Source organism: Balaenoptera acutorostrata, chromosome 16 (genome assembly GCF_949987535.1).
Source record: "Balaenoptera acutorostrata chromosome 16, mBalAcu1.1, whole genome shotgun sequence".
Taxonomy (NCBI): domain Eukaryota; kingdom Metazoa; phylum Chordata; class Mammalia; order Artiodactyla; family Balaenopteridae; genus Balaenoptera; species Balaenoptera acutorostrata.
Genome location: NC_080079.1, coordinates 10,310,428 through 10,331,863, shown reverse-complemented (window position 1 = coordinate 10,331,863; position 21,436 = coordinate 10,310,428). Strand labels below are relative to the sequence as shown.

Genomic DNA, 21,436 nt, shown 5'->3' with positions numbered 1-21,436 from the left:
GGGAGGGTGGTTAGGGACCTTTCAACGCCCCCTGTCCGATCTCCAAGCCCTGAAATGCAGCAACATCAACACCCAAACCATTTGATTTACATAAAAGCAGAATGCTTGCAATGCAAAAGCAGCTCCAGACCAACTCCCTAAATCCTCAAACCACCTTCCACAGCAATTTCAGACCCCCCAGCAATTCTGTGAAGAAATTCTGGAACCACCTATGCCCTCCCACCTCTTTCCTTCTTAATAGCCAGTGTGCTCCTCTGTAGATGTGGAACTGATCTGAACTCTCCTAAGGTGTGCTTGGGTCCCATGAGATCTTAAATAACCAGGAGCCCCCATGTCGTGGGGCGACCAGAGAAATTCGGAATATTTTTATTTTTCTGAAAAGCTGTAAAAACCTCATCTACAATGGTGCGTGTGCACACACACAGGCAACCACAAACCCCCGCCCGGCCGCTGCCCAGGGGCCCCTTCTCAGGTTCTCTTTGGGTCTACAGGTGCCATGTAAATCAGGTCAGGCCAACAATGTGTACCTTTCAAGGGATACCACTTACATCCTCGCCTTCTCCCTCGCACCCGCCCCGGTCTAGGCTTTCACCCTGGGGAGCTGCCAAAGGCTCAGCTTCCCCAGAGCAGCTACACACGCCCCGGTTGCCTTTCCCAGGGGTCCCCTTCATGTCATATCTCCTGCACTTGACTAAACTCACCTGCTTTCAGGTCAGAAAAATAAGGGCTCAGTGCTTGATTTGCTTTAAACCTCATTTAGAAGACAAGGAAAAAGCTGAAACCAGATCCAAGCATTTTTATTACCAGTCTCCATTACCTGTATGTATTTATTGCATATGTAGGTTTGCTTTTTTTTTTTTTTCTGGATCTGTGTACGTGGGAGAGTTGCTTGTTGATTTATGGGATAAGGGGCTCTGTCATTTCAAGCCTTCAGCAATCTGACCTTTAGCGATAACTTTAACTCCAGCTTTAGGGAAGCAAACAGAAGTCACACTCAGTAATGGGTCCAGGTGAACTCAGGCAGCACCAACATGATCTGTCCTCTGATGGCCTTTGTGTTCAGGGAGAAGTTTGGACCAGAATGTGTGCCTACTATCTCATCCATGAAAATCTTAATGCATGCGAGAACACCGGAGTGATGGAAAATAAGGTCCAGCCAACAAGACTGTAAAGAGGGCCACACTGCCCCCTGACCACAGTGTTCCAGCCCTGAAGAGGAATACAGAGTGTGACGGTCCGAAGGTGCTCTTTTGCTGGGAGAGATCAGATTTACTTCCTGCCAAACAAGCATCATTCAAATCCGAATGTCAACCTCTCTCCTTCCCCGCTTCTGGAAGAACCACGTTATTTATTTAGGCTTTGGTTTGGGGCTCTCTGTGGCAACCTTGTTTGGAAGAGTACGGGGCATGCTGGTACAGGGCGCTCCAGGGGAGAAACGGCGCCAGGAAGGCTTGTCTCGACACATCACACTGGCCGCTAACTGTCTCCAAAGGATCTCAAAACATCCCGCTTGGCCAAAGGGTATTTTTCATGACTTTCATCCCCACCGGCCCAGGCCTTTCAAGTGGACCCTGATCCTGAAAGCATCCCCCAATTTCAGAACCTTGTTATTTGCTGCTATCCTTGACCACAAGCCACTTGCATGGGCCTGGCATCCACCTGGTACATCATCATCTAAACCAGGGGTCCGCCAACTTTTTTGTAAAGGGTAACAGATAGTAAATATTCTTATTTGTGGCCATTTGGTCTCTGTCGAAACTACTCAACTCTCCGATATAATATGCACTGAAGTGGCCAAAAACAATAGATAAATGAATAAGCATGGCTGTGTGCCAATAAAACTTTATTTATAGGTACTGAAATTTGAGGGTTATATAATTTTCACATGTCACAAGATACACCTTTTTTATTTTCATTCAACCATTTAAAAATGGTTAGCTCGCAAGCAGTACAAAATAGCAGGTGGGCTGCCAGATTTGGCCTGTGGGCCATAGTTTGTCCACCCCTGTTCTACACAAGAGCGAGACAAGCTCTCCCACTAGCCACACCCCTAGCCCCAGTAATTTCACTGCCAGTTTCTGGTTTAATGTTTTGTCTTTGCCTTTTTCATTCCCGGCTCTGGCTACTACGGGGTGATGGCCAAAATGAACCAGGAACTTCTGTATTTTGGTTAAATCTAAATCCACTTAGAAGCAACCAAAGGGCTAGTCTCATGGGGAATAAAGACCAGGCCAGGAAGGAGTCTAGGTTTCTGATTTCCTCTCCTGCTGTGTTAGTATATGCACAGATACAGTTAGCCTTTTTCCAGAAGAGGCAGCAAGTCAAGTCACAAAACAATGTAAAAAGGCAGCTCCTATTCTGAATAAAGGCTCTGGCCATCTTCTCCCATTTAAACTTCTGCAGTAGGATTAGCAGCAATGAGAGATGCCTGTAGTCGGCCAGAACCCCTGATGAACTTCCCCGCAGAACGGAGAGAGCTTATTTCAACATTTCCAACCCCGTGTGGGAACTTACGCTAACTTCACAACTCCCGAAGATTCATTGGGACCGCCCCTGAACAATTTACAATCATAATCCTTGGACAGCACTGCTTCAGGCCTCCTCTATTTTTTCCATGTGATATTTCCTTTTGTCACGGTACCAGTTTTGATTTGCTTATAACAACATCACATGCAGAGCCAGAGAGGAGCTTCCCTTGCAAAAACCCTTCCAAACTTTTACATTTTTGGTCTGGTCTGCTTTTTTTTTTTTTAACTGTGGTACTTAAAGCCTTCACCAGCTTGGCTGGTACAGTTCTGAAAGCATTGAATCGTCCCTTAAAGCTCATCCAGGGTATTGCCTGGCAGTATTTATAGAGCAAATGCTTGTTTTAAAAGGGGAATATAATTAACATTGTAAATCAACTATACTTCAATAAAAAAAAATAAAAGGGGAACATAACAGGTTCACTGTTGTAAACATAATTTCATGATTTAAAACAATTTTGATCATTATTTTCACTGACTTAAAACTTATTTTGTTTGTTTGTTTGTTTACAAAAGTGGGGGAGACATGGTCCTAGTGAAATTCACAATTAAGTAGCAATTTCATGAATAAGTTTCTTCGGTAAAAATGACAATTATAAACACATACATGTACATATATTTTTCTTTATATCTGTTCTACATCTATGTCTGTCTACATCTAGATTGCTTGATTGATAGATAAATAAAACAGCAGCTAATATTTGAGTGCTATGTAGCAGGCACTGTGTTTAGTAAAATCTCATTGAATTCAACTCTCACTTGAGAAAGGGATCATTTGTCACGCCACTTACAGACCAAGAAAACATTTCCTCCTTTATTCTTAATTTATAAATCCATAAATCTGTCCCTTTCCAAGTACATTATGCTGAGGATTTTGACCTGTAAGCGATGCAGGCAAGATTCAGTTAAAGTGCCATCAACTAAAGAATTAGAGGGAAAAAGAGACTCAAAAACACACAACCCAACAGAAGGCAGTGTTCTGAGTCACAGGAAGAGAGATAGATTACTTACCTGCAAATGTATTTTAAGCCTAATTCTGTCACTGAACTACATACCCTAGAATTCAACTTTGCAAATGAAAGAAATCCACTGCCTTTTATTTCAAAGGTCCCGGGAGGATGGCAAGGGCTGCTGGAGTTTCCAGATGATTGGCACTGACTGTCCTCATATCCACTGTCTTCTGTAGCACCTCATGTGACCTCTGAGACAGGCCTTGGAGGCAATTTTGAAGCCCCTGGGACATTGACACAGCGGCCAAGTTTATTGGTGCTGGGGCTGCCACAGTTGGTGTGGCTGTTTCAGTGGCCGGTATTGGAACAGTGTTTGGCAGCTTCATCAAAACCCCCGGAAACCCTGAGGAAAAGAGGACACAGAGGGGCCCCATTCCAGAATGTCACTTAAGACGTGGAAGGCTTCTGTAGTCCTTGCCCAGCCAAGTCATTTCGAGGCTTCCAAGGAATGAAATGTGAGAGAAGATAAACTTCGCTTTCATCTTCAAAAACATCAAAAAATAAATAACATCAAAATGCAGGCTGGATACGGACGACTCCAATGTGCATACATAAGTAATAGTGCATTAATCGGTCCCAGGGGATTGCTCAAGCTCACTAGACTTTATTTGCCGTAAAACTGGGGACATGGGGCAGAGAGGCACTCAAGGATTCCAGCCAGAAAGAATCTCTGTCCCTCTGCATCACGTGTTAGTGCTTCCTTCCTTTCTCAGTCAAGAGGAAAGAGATGGAATTGATCAATTTCTCAGGCCCTCCACTCGGTGAAGCCCCACTGAGGCCCCTTAGCTATCTTGGCCAGTTTATAGGTGCAAAAGCCAGCCAATTCACTGAAATATCTTGTTCTAGAAAACCCAGTAGCTATTCTGTATCTTGATCCATGATCTAAGTCTTATTTCCTCAGCCACTGAAATCTTAGGAAGACCTTTTACACCCACTAGGATAGCTATAATAAAAAGTATGAACAATAACAAGTATTGGCAAGAATATAGAGAAAATGGAACTCTCATACACTGCTAATGGGAATGTGAAATAGTGCAACCATTTTGGAAAACAGTCTGGCAGTTCCTCAAAGGTTAAACGCAGAGTGACCATATGACCCAGCAATTCCACTGCTAGGTATACAACCAAGAAAAACGAAAACATACGACTACACAAAACTTGTACACAAATGTTAATAGCAGCACTGTTCCTAATAGCCAAAAAGTGGAAACAACCCAAATATCCATCAACTGATGAATGGATAAGCAAAATGTGTACCTATCCATTCAATGGAATATGATTTGGCAATAAAAAAGGAATGAAGTACTGATACATGCTACAACATGAATGAACCTTGAAAACATTATGGTAAGTGAAAGAAGCTAGACACAAAAGGCCATATATGATTCCACTTATGTGAAATGGCTAGAATAGGCAAATAGCAGATGGGTGGTTGCCAGGGCTGGGAGAAGGGGGAAGTGGGGAGTGACTGCTCACTGGGACAGGCCTTCTTTTTGGAGTGAGGAAAATGTTCTGGATGGTGGTAATGGTTGCACCATCTTGTGAATATATACTAAAAAATCACAAATATACAAAAACAGGTTCTCAGGAAGAGAAAACTGTTCATTAATAGAGTACCATCCGCCAGAGCTGAGCTAAGCTCCTACGGGCAGCCCTCACGGTAAGACCATGACACTGGTGATAACCAGTTTTACAGCTGAGGAAATGAAGGTCCAGATAGAATCCGTGACTTGCCCGACATCACCCAGCTATAAGAAATAAACCAATCCAGTTCCCTCCCAATCCACCATCCATTGTCTTTCTCCTGGAGTGCATAAGGCTGCAGCCTTGTTTACTTTGACCGTTTCCCAGCCATGTGACCCTTAGGAACCTCAAGCAGACCCTCAAATTCCTGATCTGTAATAGTGGAGGTCTCTGTACCTAGCCCTCCTAGAGCCTCAATTACACAGTACAAGCTAGCAGACCAACGTCTTGTTTCCAGAATGGGGCCTGGGTCCTCAATCCTTAGCTGTTCCAGTCTGCCAGATGGTTTACTGTAACTGCACGTTTTAGTTTCCTATGCGTGGTATCAAGGAACTTCCCAAAGCATCTGGTGGAGGGAAGCTCCCTGAGGTAACAAGGGGTGGAGAAGCTGAGAGTAGAAAAGGGTACCCAGTTCTCAGGGAATCCACCCAACGCCCCTGAAGGCCTGACTTCTCCGCCGTGCTTCTCCATCTGTGCATCCTGCCCAAGGTCACCCCCAGCTGGACCTTGAGCAGCCTCTCGAATCACCCCGCTTCCGGGCTGGAGACAGCAGAGTCAGGTACCCGTCCTTCCTCACCAAGATGCCTGCGACTTTTGGTTCTTCATGTCTTGATGAAAACCACACTGTGTTTCAACTCATTCCCATTGTTTCCTTAAGTCTCGGGGTGGGAGGTGGGCTCAGCTAAGCGGGGCAGGGGGAAGCCTTATGCTCCAGGATTCTTACCAAGCCTTGCCCGGGTCGGTTTATTTGGGGCAGGTATCAGAAAAGAAGTTATCTCCCATCCTTCTCATGGACCACATTACCTTCCTTCCCTTGATGACAAATCTAATTCTAAAACTAAAATGGCCAACAGCTAGGAGTATAATCTACCTTGTCTGTTTACAAGATAGCTTACATTGTAAAAAGCCGTAAACTGCCCCTTCAGTCTCAAAAGTATAGAAGATGTACCATGGATTTGCGTGGGTGTGGAACACCAGCAAGTCCTTCCTGCAGCCTGGCCAAGGGGAGCCCATTGATGTAGACGGCCAGAGGGCTGCAGAATAATCTTCCTGAACACATGTGACTAAAGGCTGCTTTCCCTTTTTTTTTTTAATTTTAATTTTTTTATTGAAGTATACTTGATTTACGACATTATTTTTGTTTTTTTTTGGCCATGCCACGCAGCTTGTGGGTTAGTTCCCTGTCCAGGGATTGAACCCGGGTCAAGGCAGTGAAAGCGCCGAGTCCTAACCACTGGACCACCAGGGAATTCCCGTGTTATCTTCTTTTTTAAATCCCATTCTTTTGGGTGGGATTATAACCCTGTCCTGATAATAAATAGCACAGGAGATTGGCAAATACAGAACGAGGGCTGAGGCCACGCTTCAGTTGGCTGGTGAGACCCTCACTCTACCACTAATGGCCTCAAACAGAACAAAGATGCCAAGGATGGCAACTTTTTTGTTTTTCTCCCCAGGAGAAATAGTTGTTTTATTCTGAACTGAAAAGTTGAGTTCTGGCCAAGGACGGCACTTTGTAACCACCAACAGCCCCAGAAGCTTCTGAGAGCGTGGCTGAAGTGCAGAAGCCGGATTGTTTTTGTCTCCTTTTCCTGGCGTTGAGGCTGGCAAGTGAACGTAATGAAGCCGTAAGAGTCACAGGTTCACGTTTGTTAAGAGGCCAAAAAAGCCCTTTCCCTCTTCAGATTCTGGGTGGCATGGAAATAAGTAAAATTATTTTGAAAGTTTGTTCAAGTTGTCTTTTTGAAATTTTGAAGCAAATTCTACATCATGAGGGAGGCAGCCTAAAAGATTTCAAGGTGCCCAGCACCCAGACCTTCTGACTATCTCCCCTCTCAATACCTCCCCATCCTTAGAACAGCTGCCCGTTCGCAAAGCTCCCTCCCATGCCATTCACGTGCTCCTCTGGGAGCGGCTGGGGCCCAGAAAGGAACACGGACTCCCCTGGGGTCCCAGGGAGCGACGGAGCCAGGACTTGAACCAGCCTCTTCTGATTTTCCATTGGACCCACCTGTTGCAGGTCCTGCTGGTCCCGGACAACCCCTCTGACAAGTCACTGTTTGTAGCAAAGAACAGACCTCCCCAGCTCTGCTTTCCTTCCACACAATCACACCACACAGCACTGAGTCGGCACCTCCAAACACGGGAAACCATTTGGTAAGACACGAGTATTAAAAAAATAAGCTGCGTGACATTTATTTTGTCTTGTTAACATTAATATCTGTAGAAACATTTTTATTGTCAGTATAAAAATTAACAGGCTTTATTAAATACTTTCTCCAATTTCGTAGCACGTTAAAAATCAGTGTCATCTCCATTCATGCTGCATGGCTACAGCAGAGTGAGTAGGTGTTTCGAAAGCAAAACACAGCACTTTCATACAGAATGGACAGCGTGGCAGTATTCTGACGTTGGCATTACGTGGGATTCTTTTAGTGATGTCCTGCTAGGCGGAAGCAGTCCCTTAAAAAGATGGAAGGATCCCCCAAACTATCGGCAGAACAACTCAGTGTTTCCATTTTCTTCGATGGGACATGAAGATTCTAAAAGGCTTCTCTGTCGCCAATGAATCTGGAAGCCATTATGAAGATTCGCCGAAGAACACAGGCTAATCTGATCAACGTGCAACTGAGGGGCAGAAGGCCAGCTGCCGGAGAGCAGAACACTGCTAGCACCTCAACGAAGGGCGCTCCTTGAGGAATGGACTAAGGCATCTTTTTAAGAGAACGGTGGTACCATTTGTCTCGGGGAGCCCAGTTAAACGTTTATGGGCCCAATGACAGAGCTGCACCAAAACAAAACGCCTTCTTATTAACGAGTTCTTTTTAACATGGGCATTTAGGTGGTTTAAGAACAATCATCTTGACAGCAGAGTTGAAACACAAATAAATCACAACTTCATTTTCCCCAAATTAGTCATAGTTTGTAAATATTTCTTTTCAAAGGATCTGATAACTAGTTAAGTCCAAGCAAGAGGTTAACTAGTCTGATGCGCTGCCGGCATAGAAATGCCACTTAAATTACAAAAAAAACCCAAAAAAACAAAAAAAACTATAAACGATTGTTTTGTATATTACCAATTCATTAATAAATTAATGTTACACCATTTTCCCTGAAAGCAAAAGTATTTTTCCACCTCTGCTCGGTGAAAATTAAGAAATTCTGTTTAAGAACAGCATTTAGCAAATAGCTATTTTAAAAAAAAGAGAGAGAGAGAGAGACCAATTCTCTAGGTGCATTGGGACATCCATTTAAAATCAATACAAAAAATAATTCCTTGTAAATATATAATATATATTTATACATAATTTGAATATATTTACATACATCCAGCACCTATATACTGCAATTGTGCTCTGTAAGTATGTGCTGACATATATTTTCTCCATTTATTACAAAATTCACAAGAAATGCAGAATGCATGTTTGCCTTGAGTCTGGCTGGTCCACAGCCAGTACCCACAGTGGGTCATCAGCATGTGATGGCCCATGGCAGTCCACTGCCTCAGAAACATTCTTCTCCTCCTGGTGAAGATTATAAATTCTTTACACGTGTGCTGATTACTTTCCCAATTATTTACTCCTCTGATGCATATACACACACAAGCCAAGACAACAGGCTCCCAGAGGCAGGGCCTCCCTGCTCAGTACAGCTATGTTCCTGGGCCGCCCTGTTTGCGGACGGGGGACAAGCCCATTCATGTTTTAACACTGCCGTTTCTATGTGGATACTGAGGAAGGCAGGGTTCGTAAGGCATGGGGTCCGGAGAGAAAACAGAATCATCTCCCGAAGAGCAAGAACTCCTTGTGTCAGGGTAACTAGGTGAATACTGTTCAAGAGGCTGACTGAGGTCCAAGTATTCCTGAAAGAAGGGAAGAGAGACGTTTTATTTCATCTCGGGTCAGGATAACAAGGTGAATATGGTTCGAGAGGCTGACTGAGGTCCAAGTATTCCTGAAAGAAGCGAAGAGAAGACTTTTATTTCAAACGCAGGCTCTTGAGACGTTGATATGGGAGTTGGGACAACGTGGGGGCACCCCCAGCAGGTTGAGACCTGCCCACCCCGGCTTCCACAAAGACCACCTTGAGACCCCAACTTTATCTCCTCTAGGCTGCCCTTCACTTTTCTTCTCAACCCATCTCAAATGAACTATTGGCAAGTAGGGAATGTTAACACCCAGCTGAGCAGTCACCTCGACGGGCACAGACCCAAGGACCTGCTTGTTAGACCACACGGTTCAAATCCGCACCCAGCAAAATGGAAAAAACGTAAGATGTTGTGGATGCCCGGGACCCCTTTCCATAGCTGAGACCATGAATATTTATTTCACGAATTATATTTTACTATTGTAGCTTCCAGGATAATTTAAGGGGAATATGTCTTCATTCAGCGGGTAATTTCACAGATGCAATTCATTACTCTCAGAAGCTCTCTGAGTTGAAAATGTAAACAGGTTCAAAAAAGGCTTGGATATACTCGTGTTTGTTACACCCACAATGGACTGTTGAAGAACAGTTTAGGAAAATGCAGGTTGCGTTTTAAAGTTTTGAAGGTTTTAAATTCAAAAAGGACTCTTCTGCTCCCTGAAGCACCCATCGGTGCTGCTGTCAGAAAGCCCACCCGATGGCCGCCAGATAACATTGCTTCCGACTTAAGACAGGGTGAGAGCTCACTGCCTGCTCTTGTGTGGTCCGTGAGCTAAGAATGGTTTTTAACATTTTGAAATGGTTGGGAAAAAAATCAAAAGAAGAATAACATCTCATGGTATTAAAACTATGTAAAATAACAAAATTCATATTAAATTTACATTTTAGGGTCCATCCAGTTTTATCTAAACACAGACATATTCATTTACACATCGTCCGTGGCTGCTTTCCTGCTACAATGGCAGAGTTGAGTTGTTGCTACAGAAACTCACAAAGAGGCCCATAAAGCTGAAAGTTGACTGTCTGGCCCTTGACAGAAAAGGTCTGCAAACCATGAAAAGATTTCTAAACTGGGGAACTTCTGGGTATCACTGCCTCAACTGGGCTAGCATGTTGGGGTGCCTCCGCTTACACCCCCAAAAGCCAAGGAGTGTACTATGACACGTGGTTTTGCTGAAGGGGGGCAAAAAGTGCAGACCAGAGCACAACCAGCCTCAGTGTTATCAGAAAAGAGCCCACAGAATGTTGGCGACCATACACTTTAAAAGACAAAAAAAACCCAAACCACCCCTGTAATTCATCACCAGGTTTGGCAAGAAAAAGAGTCCCCATCCAAGAATGGGGGATGTGTCAGTTCCAACAACATCAGCAGGAACTGTACAACTGGAAACAAACACGCCCACCACATCAAAAGAGAACTTTTTTGCTTACAATGATAAAAATGAAATTTTGTCCTAAATGGAACCAATTTTCTCCAGCATATGGTAATGATTTTCAGAAGGAAAGAAACTTCGATTTTTATATCCGTTAGACAGTATGGCATTCTGCTTTTTTATTTTAGGATGCTAGATGTAAATTTCAGGGTGAAAATGGGCCCACTTTAAATGTAAATATATAAATAAACAGCATAGAGCACGGACACAGGATCATTAAAATGGAACTTTAGTGCTTTCCCAGGTTCTAACTGAAGCCATAAATGTTCAGATCTGATAGGGGAAAAAAACAAAAAACAAAAAAAAACTAGGGATATCAGTGGATTCCAAGTCTAGGGTTAAAGGAACTTATACTAGAAACAACAATTTTGGCAGGAGAAGAAAGTTGGTGTTTTTTTTTTTTTCCCCCTTGAACTGTTCCTTTCAACTTCTGAAGGTCAGCTGTATTCATTTAAATGCAATCTCTCCCTTTATCAGCTACAGTCAGACGCACAGATAATATTGCTGGCTTAAGGCTTCAAATCACAACATTTGATTATTCTTTTAAAAAATCAGTCTGAAACTGTTAAATGCATTATTTTAAAATAAAGGTATTCTTTTCCTTCTAAAATATTTAGGCAATTTTAACCTTTTTTTGCTGTTATTAAGACAATTGTAGGGTTTTTCTCCCCCCCTCCGCCGCTGTTTGGAGGAACACTATTCTACATCCTCATTAAATATCTCTAATTCATTCACTAACAAGTTCTCCCTACTGTGGGGTTTTTCTGGCCTTTATGGGTTTATCATCTTTCCTGCTCAGACCACTTTCTTTCCACAACCAGAGATGACTCTCTCTGCATGGCGAAGTAGCCACTGACATGGCCGAGTTTGGACAATGAGTGACAAAAGAGGGTTTCTTTTGTTGGCATAGATTATAAATATTTTCTAGAAAATAAATATTTTAACAAAAGGTATGAATTTTCACTTAAAGATCCTGTAAGTCACTCATTAAAGGAAACTCTGTGTACATTTACGCTGTGACCAGGCACGGTCACATCATTATATAGAAGCTGGAATGTGTTCTATAGAAGCTGTGTCATGTGTTATATAGAAGCTGGAATGGCACTACTTCAATGCATCCCATCAAGCTCATCAGTAACGGACCATCAGCAGCCCTCCCAGTAATGACCAGCAGCCCTCACCCTAATGACCAGGGCAAGGAATCCAACCAGCACAGAAACCCCAGCTCCTTCCCACGCAAACCCGAACACTGCAGTCGGACATTTCTTTCCTCTCCCCATCCTCCTATACATACGCACCCTGGGCCCACCATCCACGTGCCACAGTGAGGGGCAGCCTCGGGTGGGGTCCTCTGTCTCTGGTTTTGTGAGTCAGAACTCTCAAGATGTAGTTCTGAGAAAAGTCAGGATTTGGGAGGAACACATAGGTTCACTCTGTCTGACCCCTGTGGAACAAGGATACACTATACCCCAGAGTCCAACAGGGGAGGGTGCATTTCAAAAACTGTGCTGGTCTCCCAAGCAAGGACCCCGGGCTTCTGGAAGGAGGTTCTTACCTCATTGGTTGTGAGTGTGAGAATTCGATCCAAGTCTTCCACCAACTGCTTGAAGGTGGGTCTCTGTGAGGGCACTGCATGCCAACAGTCTCTCATCATCATATACCTGGAAGAGATGGGTTTCCTCGGTGAATTCATTCCCTAAGTACTAGGGGGCATGGCTATAAGCCAGTTTTAATAGTCAATATGGAGAGATGTCCTCAATTATGAAAATGTATCAGAACTTCCCTAGCAACTAAATTAGGGGGTGGTGATCCACTTTGCCAAAAGAGGCACTGCTTGCTTCCTCTGAAAGGCACTTTGATTTACAAAGACATCACGTTAACCAAAATGTTTTAGGAAGGTATATATGCCATCAAAAAAGACACTTCCATGTGTTTTCACGGCTGACTTCTGGTACCCCTGTGGCAGTGACTTATAAGAGGGTATCACATTTCCACGGCACTTTTGGACACTGTGGGAAGAGCCCCATAGGAGCAGGCGGGAATCCGGTCTTCCCTCCCCACACGCCCCTGCCTGGACCAAAGCAGCTCTACTGTTATCTGCCTGACGCTCTGAACAAAGGTTCCTCAGTTTTAAAAAACTGAAGTTTGAAAACTATAACTTTAAGGCAAGGTTCTTATGAATTAATCTGCTGCCACTGGGCTGTACCTTCACTTCCTGATTAACTCTTGGAAAGGCCTAGGTTCCCAGGCCTTATCTTGATGATGGGTTCCGACAGACCCTCTAAGGCAGCAAAAGCACCAGGAATGACAAGGAACACAATAAAACGCAAGAGGGAAGAGATATGGGGACATATGTGTATGTATAGCTGATTCACTTTGTTATACAGCAGAAACTAACACACCATTGTAAAGCAATTATACAATAAAGACGTTAAAATAAATAAATAAATAAATGCCTTTATATAACATACTATAAAATGTGGTCATTCATCAGATGTCCACTGTACACCGAAAAGCACTCATGGGATTACTGATACAAAATCCCGTGAAACGATACCCAAGAGACCGCGGTCTCTGGGACCATCCCTCTTAGTCAATTCTGGGGGTTGGGAGGAGAGACTCCTTTCCAAAGCACTGACTTTACTGCGCAAGACCCATGTCACCAACACAATGTAATTCCACTTAAAGCGCGGGGTAGGTTTCGCTAGAAACCAGCTCATGGTTTTAGAGTCAGATCGGGTACTCTAAGGATGGCACCTGGACAAGTTTTTAATTCTCTGCACTAAAATATGGGTAAAATATAGGTAACCAGACGCTAGTTCATTCGCCCTGAGGAATGTGGTTGAGGTCCGTCTATAAGAGCAATTTTCAATGGTCACAACGAGGCTGCAGAAGCACCCATTCTCCACTCGCTGTGCAGGGGCCAGGCACAACCCATGAGGAAAGGGGGCAGCCCCAGGGCTTTTGAGCTTGTGTATGTGGGAAGCCTGATGTACCTTCCTGTCACCTTGACAACAGCAAGGCACAGTACAGTGGCCCAGGAAGATCACCGGGCTCGCTGTGTGAAGTCAGGAGCCCTCGGCCGGGCAGCCCGACACCCTCTGTGGTTTAAAGCTCGCTCCATACACCTCAGAAGGATGTTCTTTCTTTTGGACAGTCAGGGCTGTCCATGGAGCTTTCTATCTCAGTTCCAGGATTGGGCCCAGAAAGTTTCAGCAATTCTTCTTCTTAGGACAGGTTTAAAAAACCAGGGGCCTTAGAAAACCAAACTATCCAGTAGAAGCGCCACGGGGGGCAGGGGCTCCTGGGGCACCGGGACAGGTGACAGCCCTTACAGCTCATTGGTGCAGTTTGCCGGCTTATCCATTCTGTGTCCTTCCTTAAGCAGCTTAAAAAGTTCCTCCACGGGAATCCCTGGGTAGGGCGAGCCCCCTAAAGTGAAGATCTCCCACATCAACACCCCGAAGGACCAGCTGCAAAGAAGGGAGAAAACAGCATCAGCAATCCATCTGAATCACAGAAACCTCAACACGCCCAGTTAAGAAAATAAACGCCCACTTACTTCTTACATTCAAAGACACCTGACCGGGGCCCTCCTACAGTTCATCCAACTTGCCCCTTCCTGCCCCCAAAGAGCATCCCCAGATGACAGCGAGAGGCCATTCCGATGGAATTTTCCATCAACAGACAAGTGATGGTAAACCATCACTCTTTTGGGGGGCAGAGGGGAGGGTGGAGATTTGGGGGGTTTTTTCCTCCTTCCATCACTCTCAAATAAAACTCTCTGTCTTAATGCAGTGTTATAAACATGAACTTCTAAACTGCAAGGCTTTTTATGCTCCTGTCCAGCTCTGCCACCGGCCTATGTGCCTGACCCCAGGGCTGTGACCTACAGCATGAGCAGTTGACAGAATAAGGCCAGCATGCTGATTCTGAGACGTAACAGCTGCCCATGGTGGCCAGTGGACCATCCGAGGGCACAAAAGCTTTCCGACTTACTAAGGTCATGAAGGGAGTTAGCGCCGGGCTGGGATTAGGATGGAGGAGCCCTGTGCCCCAGACAAACTACATACGACAGAAAGTGAAAACGTCTCACAGGGCACAATTTATACCTGACCGTGCAGAGACCCACAGTTGGATCCAGAGCCTTGTTCAAGAGACTCACAATTCCTGAGCTAATCAGGCCGAGAATCCCGCATTTACCTAGGTCACTGGAAATACACCCTCACTGATTCTGTTGAGTTTCAGAAATGAAACTGCCTTTGGTTTCGTGCAGAGCGAGAATAGCAGCACAATCCAGGCAGTGTGCTCCCTGCAGAACTGGGAATCGTAACCCTTTCCTTCTAGGACTGCTGAAGAGGACCGCTGAAGAGGACCAGTGGCTATAGCACAGGATCCACGCCTGCCCCAGAAATCTTCCCACCCACACAAACAAGAGTAGCTCAACTGATTTTTTAAATTTTGGAATAATTATAGATTCATAGGAACTTGCAAAAATAGAACAGAGAGAGATCCTCTGTACCTTTCACCCAGTTTCTCACAATGGTAACATCTTTCGACCACATTTCCAAAGCTGGAATTCTAAAATACCAGTTGGAGCCTGGCCCTAATAATATTTTTAAGTGTATCACAATAGAAATATTGTATAGTTTTCACTCTATTTCTGTAACATTATCAAGGATGCTAAGACAAGATCAGAATTTTTTCAAAGGATAAACAGGGAGCAGGCCCTGTCAAGATCATCCTAGTGGACCGTGTCCCAACCAGCTTTCCCCTATGAGGACAAACCTAGGACGGGGAAAACATGACAAACTACTCTCAAGTAGGAAAAGTTTAGGGGCGCGAAGAACACGCCAACAGCTTGGCAAATTAGATAGCAGCTTTGTACTTGCACATCCGTGAATTAGTTCAAGGGGGGGAACTTCCGCTCTGGCAGGAGCAGGTTAGCGGTTCCACCTCCTGTGCGCTTTGAAGCCGGGCAGATTAGTAACAGAGCATTGGTTACCAGCCTACCATAAAATCCATCCTTTCTAAGGCCAGCTCCTGCACCTTCTCTGCATGTGTGAAATGCAGCAGGGACCAAAGAATGAAGGAAGGCAAAGAATGTACGAGATTTTTACAACTCAGCCCGAGGGAAAAGGCAGAGACAAGGGAATTACTTACACATCACTCTGATGGGTGTACACTCTATCGAAAAGGGCTTCGGGAGCCATCCACTTGACTGGAAGTCGGCCCTGCAAGTGTAGTAGAAATGTAAAAACCAATATATTAAAACCGATTTATTTTAGCAGGTTCAACGGGGCTGTGCCCTGTTTAAGAGCTGACACTCTAATGGTTTTTGCTGGACAGTCATTAGCACAGAAATAAGCTCCAACTGGGACTACACAGTGTGTGGAAGACGCACAGATTTGGACACGTTAATAAAATGTAAAATGTCGTTTCCTTGGATTCTCATTATCATCTATCTCCCTAGCAGGCAGGCACACCCTGACCAACTCCTAGGTGAAAATTAACCCAGAAACTCCCAGGCTCTAACCTTTGCTAGGAAAGTTCTTGACAAGGAGCCTTACGAAGATTCTTGCTGCTGATTATTCTGTACATAAGACTGGTTCACATTTACCAAGAGTATCTTAAATGTAGTCTAAATTTGCTTATTGAGAAGTCTGTAAAGAGGAAGGCAAAAGAACAGGAATAAAAAGGCATTGGTCCCTCTAGCTCTGAGCACCATCCCTCACCTGGAACATTCCGTGCCACCTCTCCACCCCTTCCCACTTCAGCACTGCCACAACTTACATTTGTGGTCTTTTTGTAGTAGTCTATATTGTTGATATCTCTGGCCAGTCCAAAGTCAGCTATTTTCATCACATTGTTTTCTGTTACCAAAACATTTCTGGCAGCTAAATCTCGATGAATGCACTGAAATCGAGAAAGAACTCATTTCAAAATGCTACAAGAATAAAAAGGTAACGTACGTACTTCTTATAATGCAGAGAGAAAATACATCTTACATCAAAAATTGGTATTTCTTTTCTAATTAAAATAAAAGACCAAGGCCCCAACTATTTCAAAGAGCAAAGGTAGATAAGAAAACACATACCCTTTTATCTGCAGTTGACTGGCATCCTTCGTATTATGAACACCCAAATGACCTCTTTTAATGCCACAATTATTCCCCCTCTGCAGTTCCGGACACTGTTGCTTTCTTGCTCATTTTTGAAACCGTCCCCCCGCTGAGTTCTAAACCCATCCCTTCTCTTGGCTCACTCTCCTTCTCTCTCCCCGATCCCTCAGATTCCTTGGCTTTAGCTTCTCTTTCCCTCAAAATAGAGGACCTGTCCCATTACTTTTGTATATTTCCACATATCCACATGGCTTCCATTCTTAGATACATACAGAAGATCTGCAAATTCCTATCTCTAACCTGACCTCTCTCCTGGGATCCAGATTCTCATTTTCAACAGGACATTTCCACATTGACATCCCTTTGGCACCTTTAAATTCAAGGTCTCTACTCTATTCCTATTTTCTTGGTCTTTTTCGTATCCACCTGAGATACATACACCAGAATTCTTTACACACTCCTCCCAAGTTCTTTTGATTTCAACTCCCAAATGCCTCTCCGATTTGTCCACCCGGCTCCGTTGCCATTGCTAAGCCCTTAGTCCAGGGTCTCATCATCCTTCCAACAGGTCTCCGTGCTTCAAACTCAGCACTACCGCATCTTCTCTGCTTCCCTCAGATTATGTTTCTGAAGGAGCTGATCACATCTGTTCCGGGCTTATATCAAGGCCAATGCCTGTCTATGCTCTGTCCAGTTCTCACCCAACACCTGGTCCCCACACGGGGCCCAACCTATGTCTGCCACATACACGGGGGCCAGATGCTGAGATGCTCGCTGCAGGGCAGCTGATTTATGGTTCCGATACTAACTCTTTGGTCTCCGAAAGCTCTAGTCATTATAACTTCTATGTCTCCTTTCTACAAATGATATGTTTTTGTAAGCTGTTACAAGTGTTTTAGCTGTACTTTAATATACCAAGATTTTACCAGGATACATGGTAATTAGGGTCCCAAATCATCACCTCCTAGTTTAGGTATAAAGAAGTGAACAAACATCCCTAACAAACATTTTTACACAGGTTCTAGGCAAAGGCTAACTATTATATGAAGGAGAGAGTCTTATCAACCGATGTGACGTGGGTGAAATGGGGCTGATTTCAGATTGATACTCCACGACATGGCCCATTGAAAAAGGAGCAGACCAAACACTCTCTGAAGAATAAATGAGGGATAATTTTTTTCTGCCCACCCTCCAACTATTCCTTGTTTTTAATCCGCATCTGTGGCCCCCTGGATGGGCTAAGATCATTGAAGGGAAGGCAGGAGAGCCCCACAGGCATGCCTGTGCCCAGCCAGAATGGAAGCAGGAAATGTGAGAGCTCCCAGAAGCCGCCCGGGGATCCAGCTGGGGCGGGAGCTGTGTTCCTGGTTTTGGAGGCCTCTTCAAATTGAACTTCCAAGCCCTGGGCCAAACTCTCCCAGTGGTGTGCTCCCTGCCGACACAACTCTGTGAGTTTGGCAAGCTGTGTGGTCAGAAGAATCTGACTCCCTGGGCGTGGGGTTCTGACCACACATAAGGGCTCAACTCAGAGTCACTACGACGGCGACCCCCATTTTCTCCAAGAGAGCCAGAACTCAGCACCAACCTCCCACATCCCAGGGTGCTAGGAAACACCAAAGCCCACCCTCTGGGCTGAACAAGAAGAGACTTGGAACCAATACCCAAGAAAAAGAAAATAACCAAAGTCAAGCCAAATTCCCATCATCTGCAGAAATCTGAGTTATTCTCCAGTGCAAAGAGCTGACCATTTTACAGAACTAGGGCTCTCGGACTGTTTGGTATTCCATTTCTTCAATAAACAAAGGTCAACGGGTCGCTAAGGGAAGGAAGACTAACGCCTCAATGACTCTGACAGCGTGCTGGGTGCCTCTGTACAGCTGATCACATTAAATTCCCATAGCAACCTATGAGATGGGTATTATTATAGTCATTTTACAGATGGGGAAGTTAGAGCTTGCTAAAAAAAGAAAAGCCAAACAAACAAAAAACAAAAACAGCTGCTCAAGTTTAACACCTTGGAGGTTTAACTGGCCTAAGGATTTTGTAAAAAAGAAAAATTAGTGTACTTTGCACTGAAAATAGAAAGGCTTCCATAACTGGTAGAAGGCTCAAATCCCACATCACCTAACTGTATTACTGTACACATCATGGAGTTTCTTAACTTGGCCACCCCCAGCGTCCCCAGGTCAAGGGCAGGACTGCAGGTTCATCTCTACATTCCCAGCACAGAACCTGACCCAGTAAACGTCCGTTGAGCTGAATTCCTAACTACACTGCATCAGCAATGAACCAGATGTCTCACCCAACAGTTCCTCAGGCGGGTCTCTAACAAACTTATCGCCATCCACCGGGAGGGAATGGGTGTGATGGGGCTGACCTGTCCCCCGCTTCTTCATTTTCCACGGTCAGGAATAAGCCCTCCATTTTTGGAAGCAGGTTCCATTCAGGGGACCATTCTTAAGATCTTGGTCTAGAACCTGCTTCAAACCTGTTCTAGGTCCTTAATTGCAGGTGGCCTTCAGCAAAGAGCTTTGGAAACACAACTACAAAGCCTTAGGAAACAGGACTCTGTCCCCTCTACCCCACCCTGGGTTAGCAAACAAAGCCCCAACACAGGGCATCTCAATGGTCCTGTTCTCGGTCCAGGGAGGAAGGGAATACCTGAGAGCAGGATAGGTGGGTAGAGAACAAGAAGGTCAGGTCTGGGACCAGCCACTTTATTCTCCAGGCTGTCGAGTCCCCAACTCAGAAGTGAGGAGAGTGACTCACTCGTACCTGGGCTCGAAGCTTTCCTGGCACTTCCAGACACTCCCCTGCGTCCTCATCCATAAGACGGGGATCTAAACACACCTGTTTCTGTGTTGTCCTGCGGTTATGGACGATACTGTACGTAAAATGCTTGCTCCATGCCTGGCAGACATTAAGCTCTCACAAAGTGGCAGTGATTAGTAATAATGATTATTATTATTATTACAATACTACTACTAAGGGCATTTTCAGTTTGTCATTCTAAAATGTATCCTTTTCCCCATTTTGCCAAGTTCACCTGATCCTTAGTTCTCTCTCCACCACACCAAGCAGCTCCAAAGCAGGAAGGATCTCGTCCTCGGCGGTAGGGTTGGGGGGGACCCAAGCTCTCACAAAGTGGTAGTGATTAGTAATAATGATAATTATTATTATTACAATACTACTACTAAGGGCATTTTCAGTTTGTCATTCTAAAATGTATCGTTTTCCCCATTTTGCCAAGTTCACCTGATTCTTAGTTCTCTCTCCACCACACCAAGCAGCTCCAAAGCAGGAAGGATCTCGTCCTCGGCGGTAGGCGGTGGGGGGCGACCCACCACTGCTCCACAAGCCAGACTCCACCAGCTCCTTTCTCCTATTCCACCTTCCTGAGACTCCTCCCGGGGCCTCTGTGAACCACATTCTGGGTTCCCTCCTCCCTCTCTGACCCTCTCTGACCATGTCTCCTCCATCTTTTCCTGTGCTTTCAGCCCATCTCTAGATTTGAGAGTTTTCTCAGGGTTTGACTCCAGGCTTCTGTTCCCACTCTCCTCTGTCTCTCCCCAACCTCCCCACCCACGGAGAACCCGTCCATTCCCACGGCTTGAAACTACACTTCCTTCGCTGGCTCCGGGGTCTAGCCCAGCCTTCAGAGCTGAGCTTCAGCCCGCAGCTTCCTGGTCGACATCTGCCCTTGAATGACCCTCAGACATGTTCAAAATGTACCTTGGATTTCCCACCAGAGTCTATTCCTGCCACCGCCCCATGCCCCCATCTTCCTCATCCTAAGCTGCACCACCATCCAGTTTCTCAAGCTGGAAATCCAGGAGTCAGCCTTGATCCCTCTTCTTCTCCCTCCTATAGCTACGCAATCCATTAACTGTCCTGATAGCAAAATATATCCCAAAGCAACCTACTTCCCTCGTGTCTATCGGGGCCAATAAACCTCAGCCCAAACCACGGTCACAGGAGCCAGCTTTACAGCACAAACCTGATCAAAATCACTCCCCCTCGGTGGCTTCCCCAGAGCCCAGAGCACAGGGCAGAGTCCTTGCCTGGGGCTGTCAGGCCCTGAGGCCCTAGAGGCTCCACACAGCCCGTCCCTCTGCGGGAGGGCTCGCCCTTCACCTCCCCCTGCAACCTCCCGAGTCCCCCCTGTTCCTGACCTCACACCATCGGTTTCCTCCACAGCACGGTTCTCAGCCTTTCACATACTTATTTTATGCCCACATTTATTGTTGATTTCACCTGCTGCCCCCCATAGTTCCTGCTCCAAGAGGCCAGGGACTGTGTCCATCCTGGTCACCTGACCCAGGATACCAGGCATCCGAATCAGGAACGCTCAGGAATATTCGTTGAAGGATTAATAAAATGACCAGGCCAGTCTCCCACCACTTTGGATTAGTAGCAGCGCCCTGCTGAGTCCAAAAAATCCTTCCTACCTCTCCCACACCAGGAGGACAGAGGGCGACCAGGACCAGAGGCTCAGGACAGGCAACCTGCGGACAGGCCGCCTCCCCAGGGTTTTATTTAGCAATAGTTCCAAGCTACAGAAAAGGCGAAAGAGAACAGCAGCTACAGCTATCCAGGTTTGCCAGATTCACTTGTGCTTCCTTGCTCTCTCTTTCTCTCTATACCCAGCCTCCCTGTACACACACACACACAAACCCG

At 45.3% G+C, this 21,436-nt stretch overlaps 1 protein-coding gene across 13 annotated transcripts in view; it reads right to left on the bottom strand.

Annotated features, from left to right (window-relative positions):
* Positions 1–7,447: 7,447 nt before the first annotated feature.
* Positions 7,448–21,436, bottom strand: part of FGFR2 (fibroblast growth factor receptor 2) — a 102,872-nt gene continuing 88,883 nt past the window's right edge. For 11 of the 13 annotated variants that reach the window (XM_007173205.2, XM_028164229.2, XM_057531188.1 and 8 more), the window contains 5 exons: positions 16,432–16,554; positions 15,802–15,872; positions 13,974–14,111; positions 12,194–12,299; positions 7,448–9,140 (listed from right to left, as the gene is read on the bottom strand). In XM_007173205.2, the coding sequence (XP_007173267.1) occupies positions 8,976–9,140; positions 12,194–12,299; positions 13,974–14,111; positions 15,802–15,872; positions 16,432–16,554 (603 nt within the window). In that variant the 3' untranslated portion in view covers positions 7,448–8,975. Of the gene's footprint in view, positions 9,233–12,193; positions 12,300–13,973; positions 14,112–15,801; positions 15,873–16,431; positions 16,555–21,436 lie in introns of all 13 variants that reach the window. The other 2 variants (XM_057531183.1, XM_057531190.1) reach the window with 1 other exon arrangement.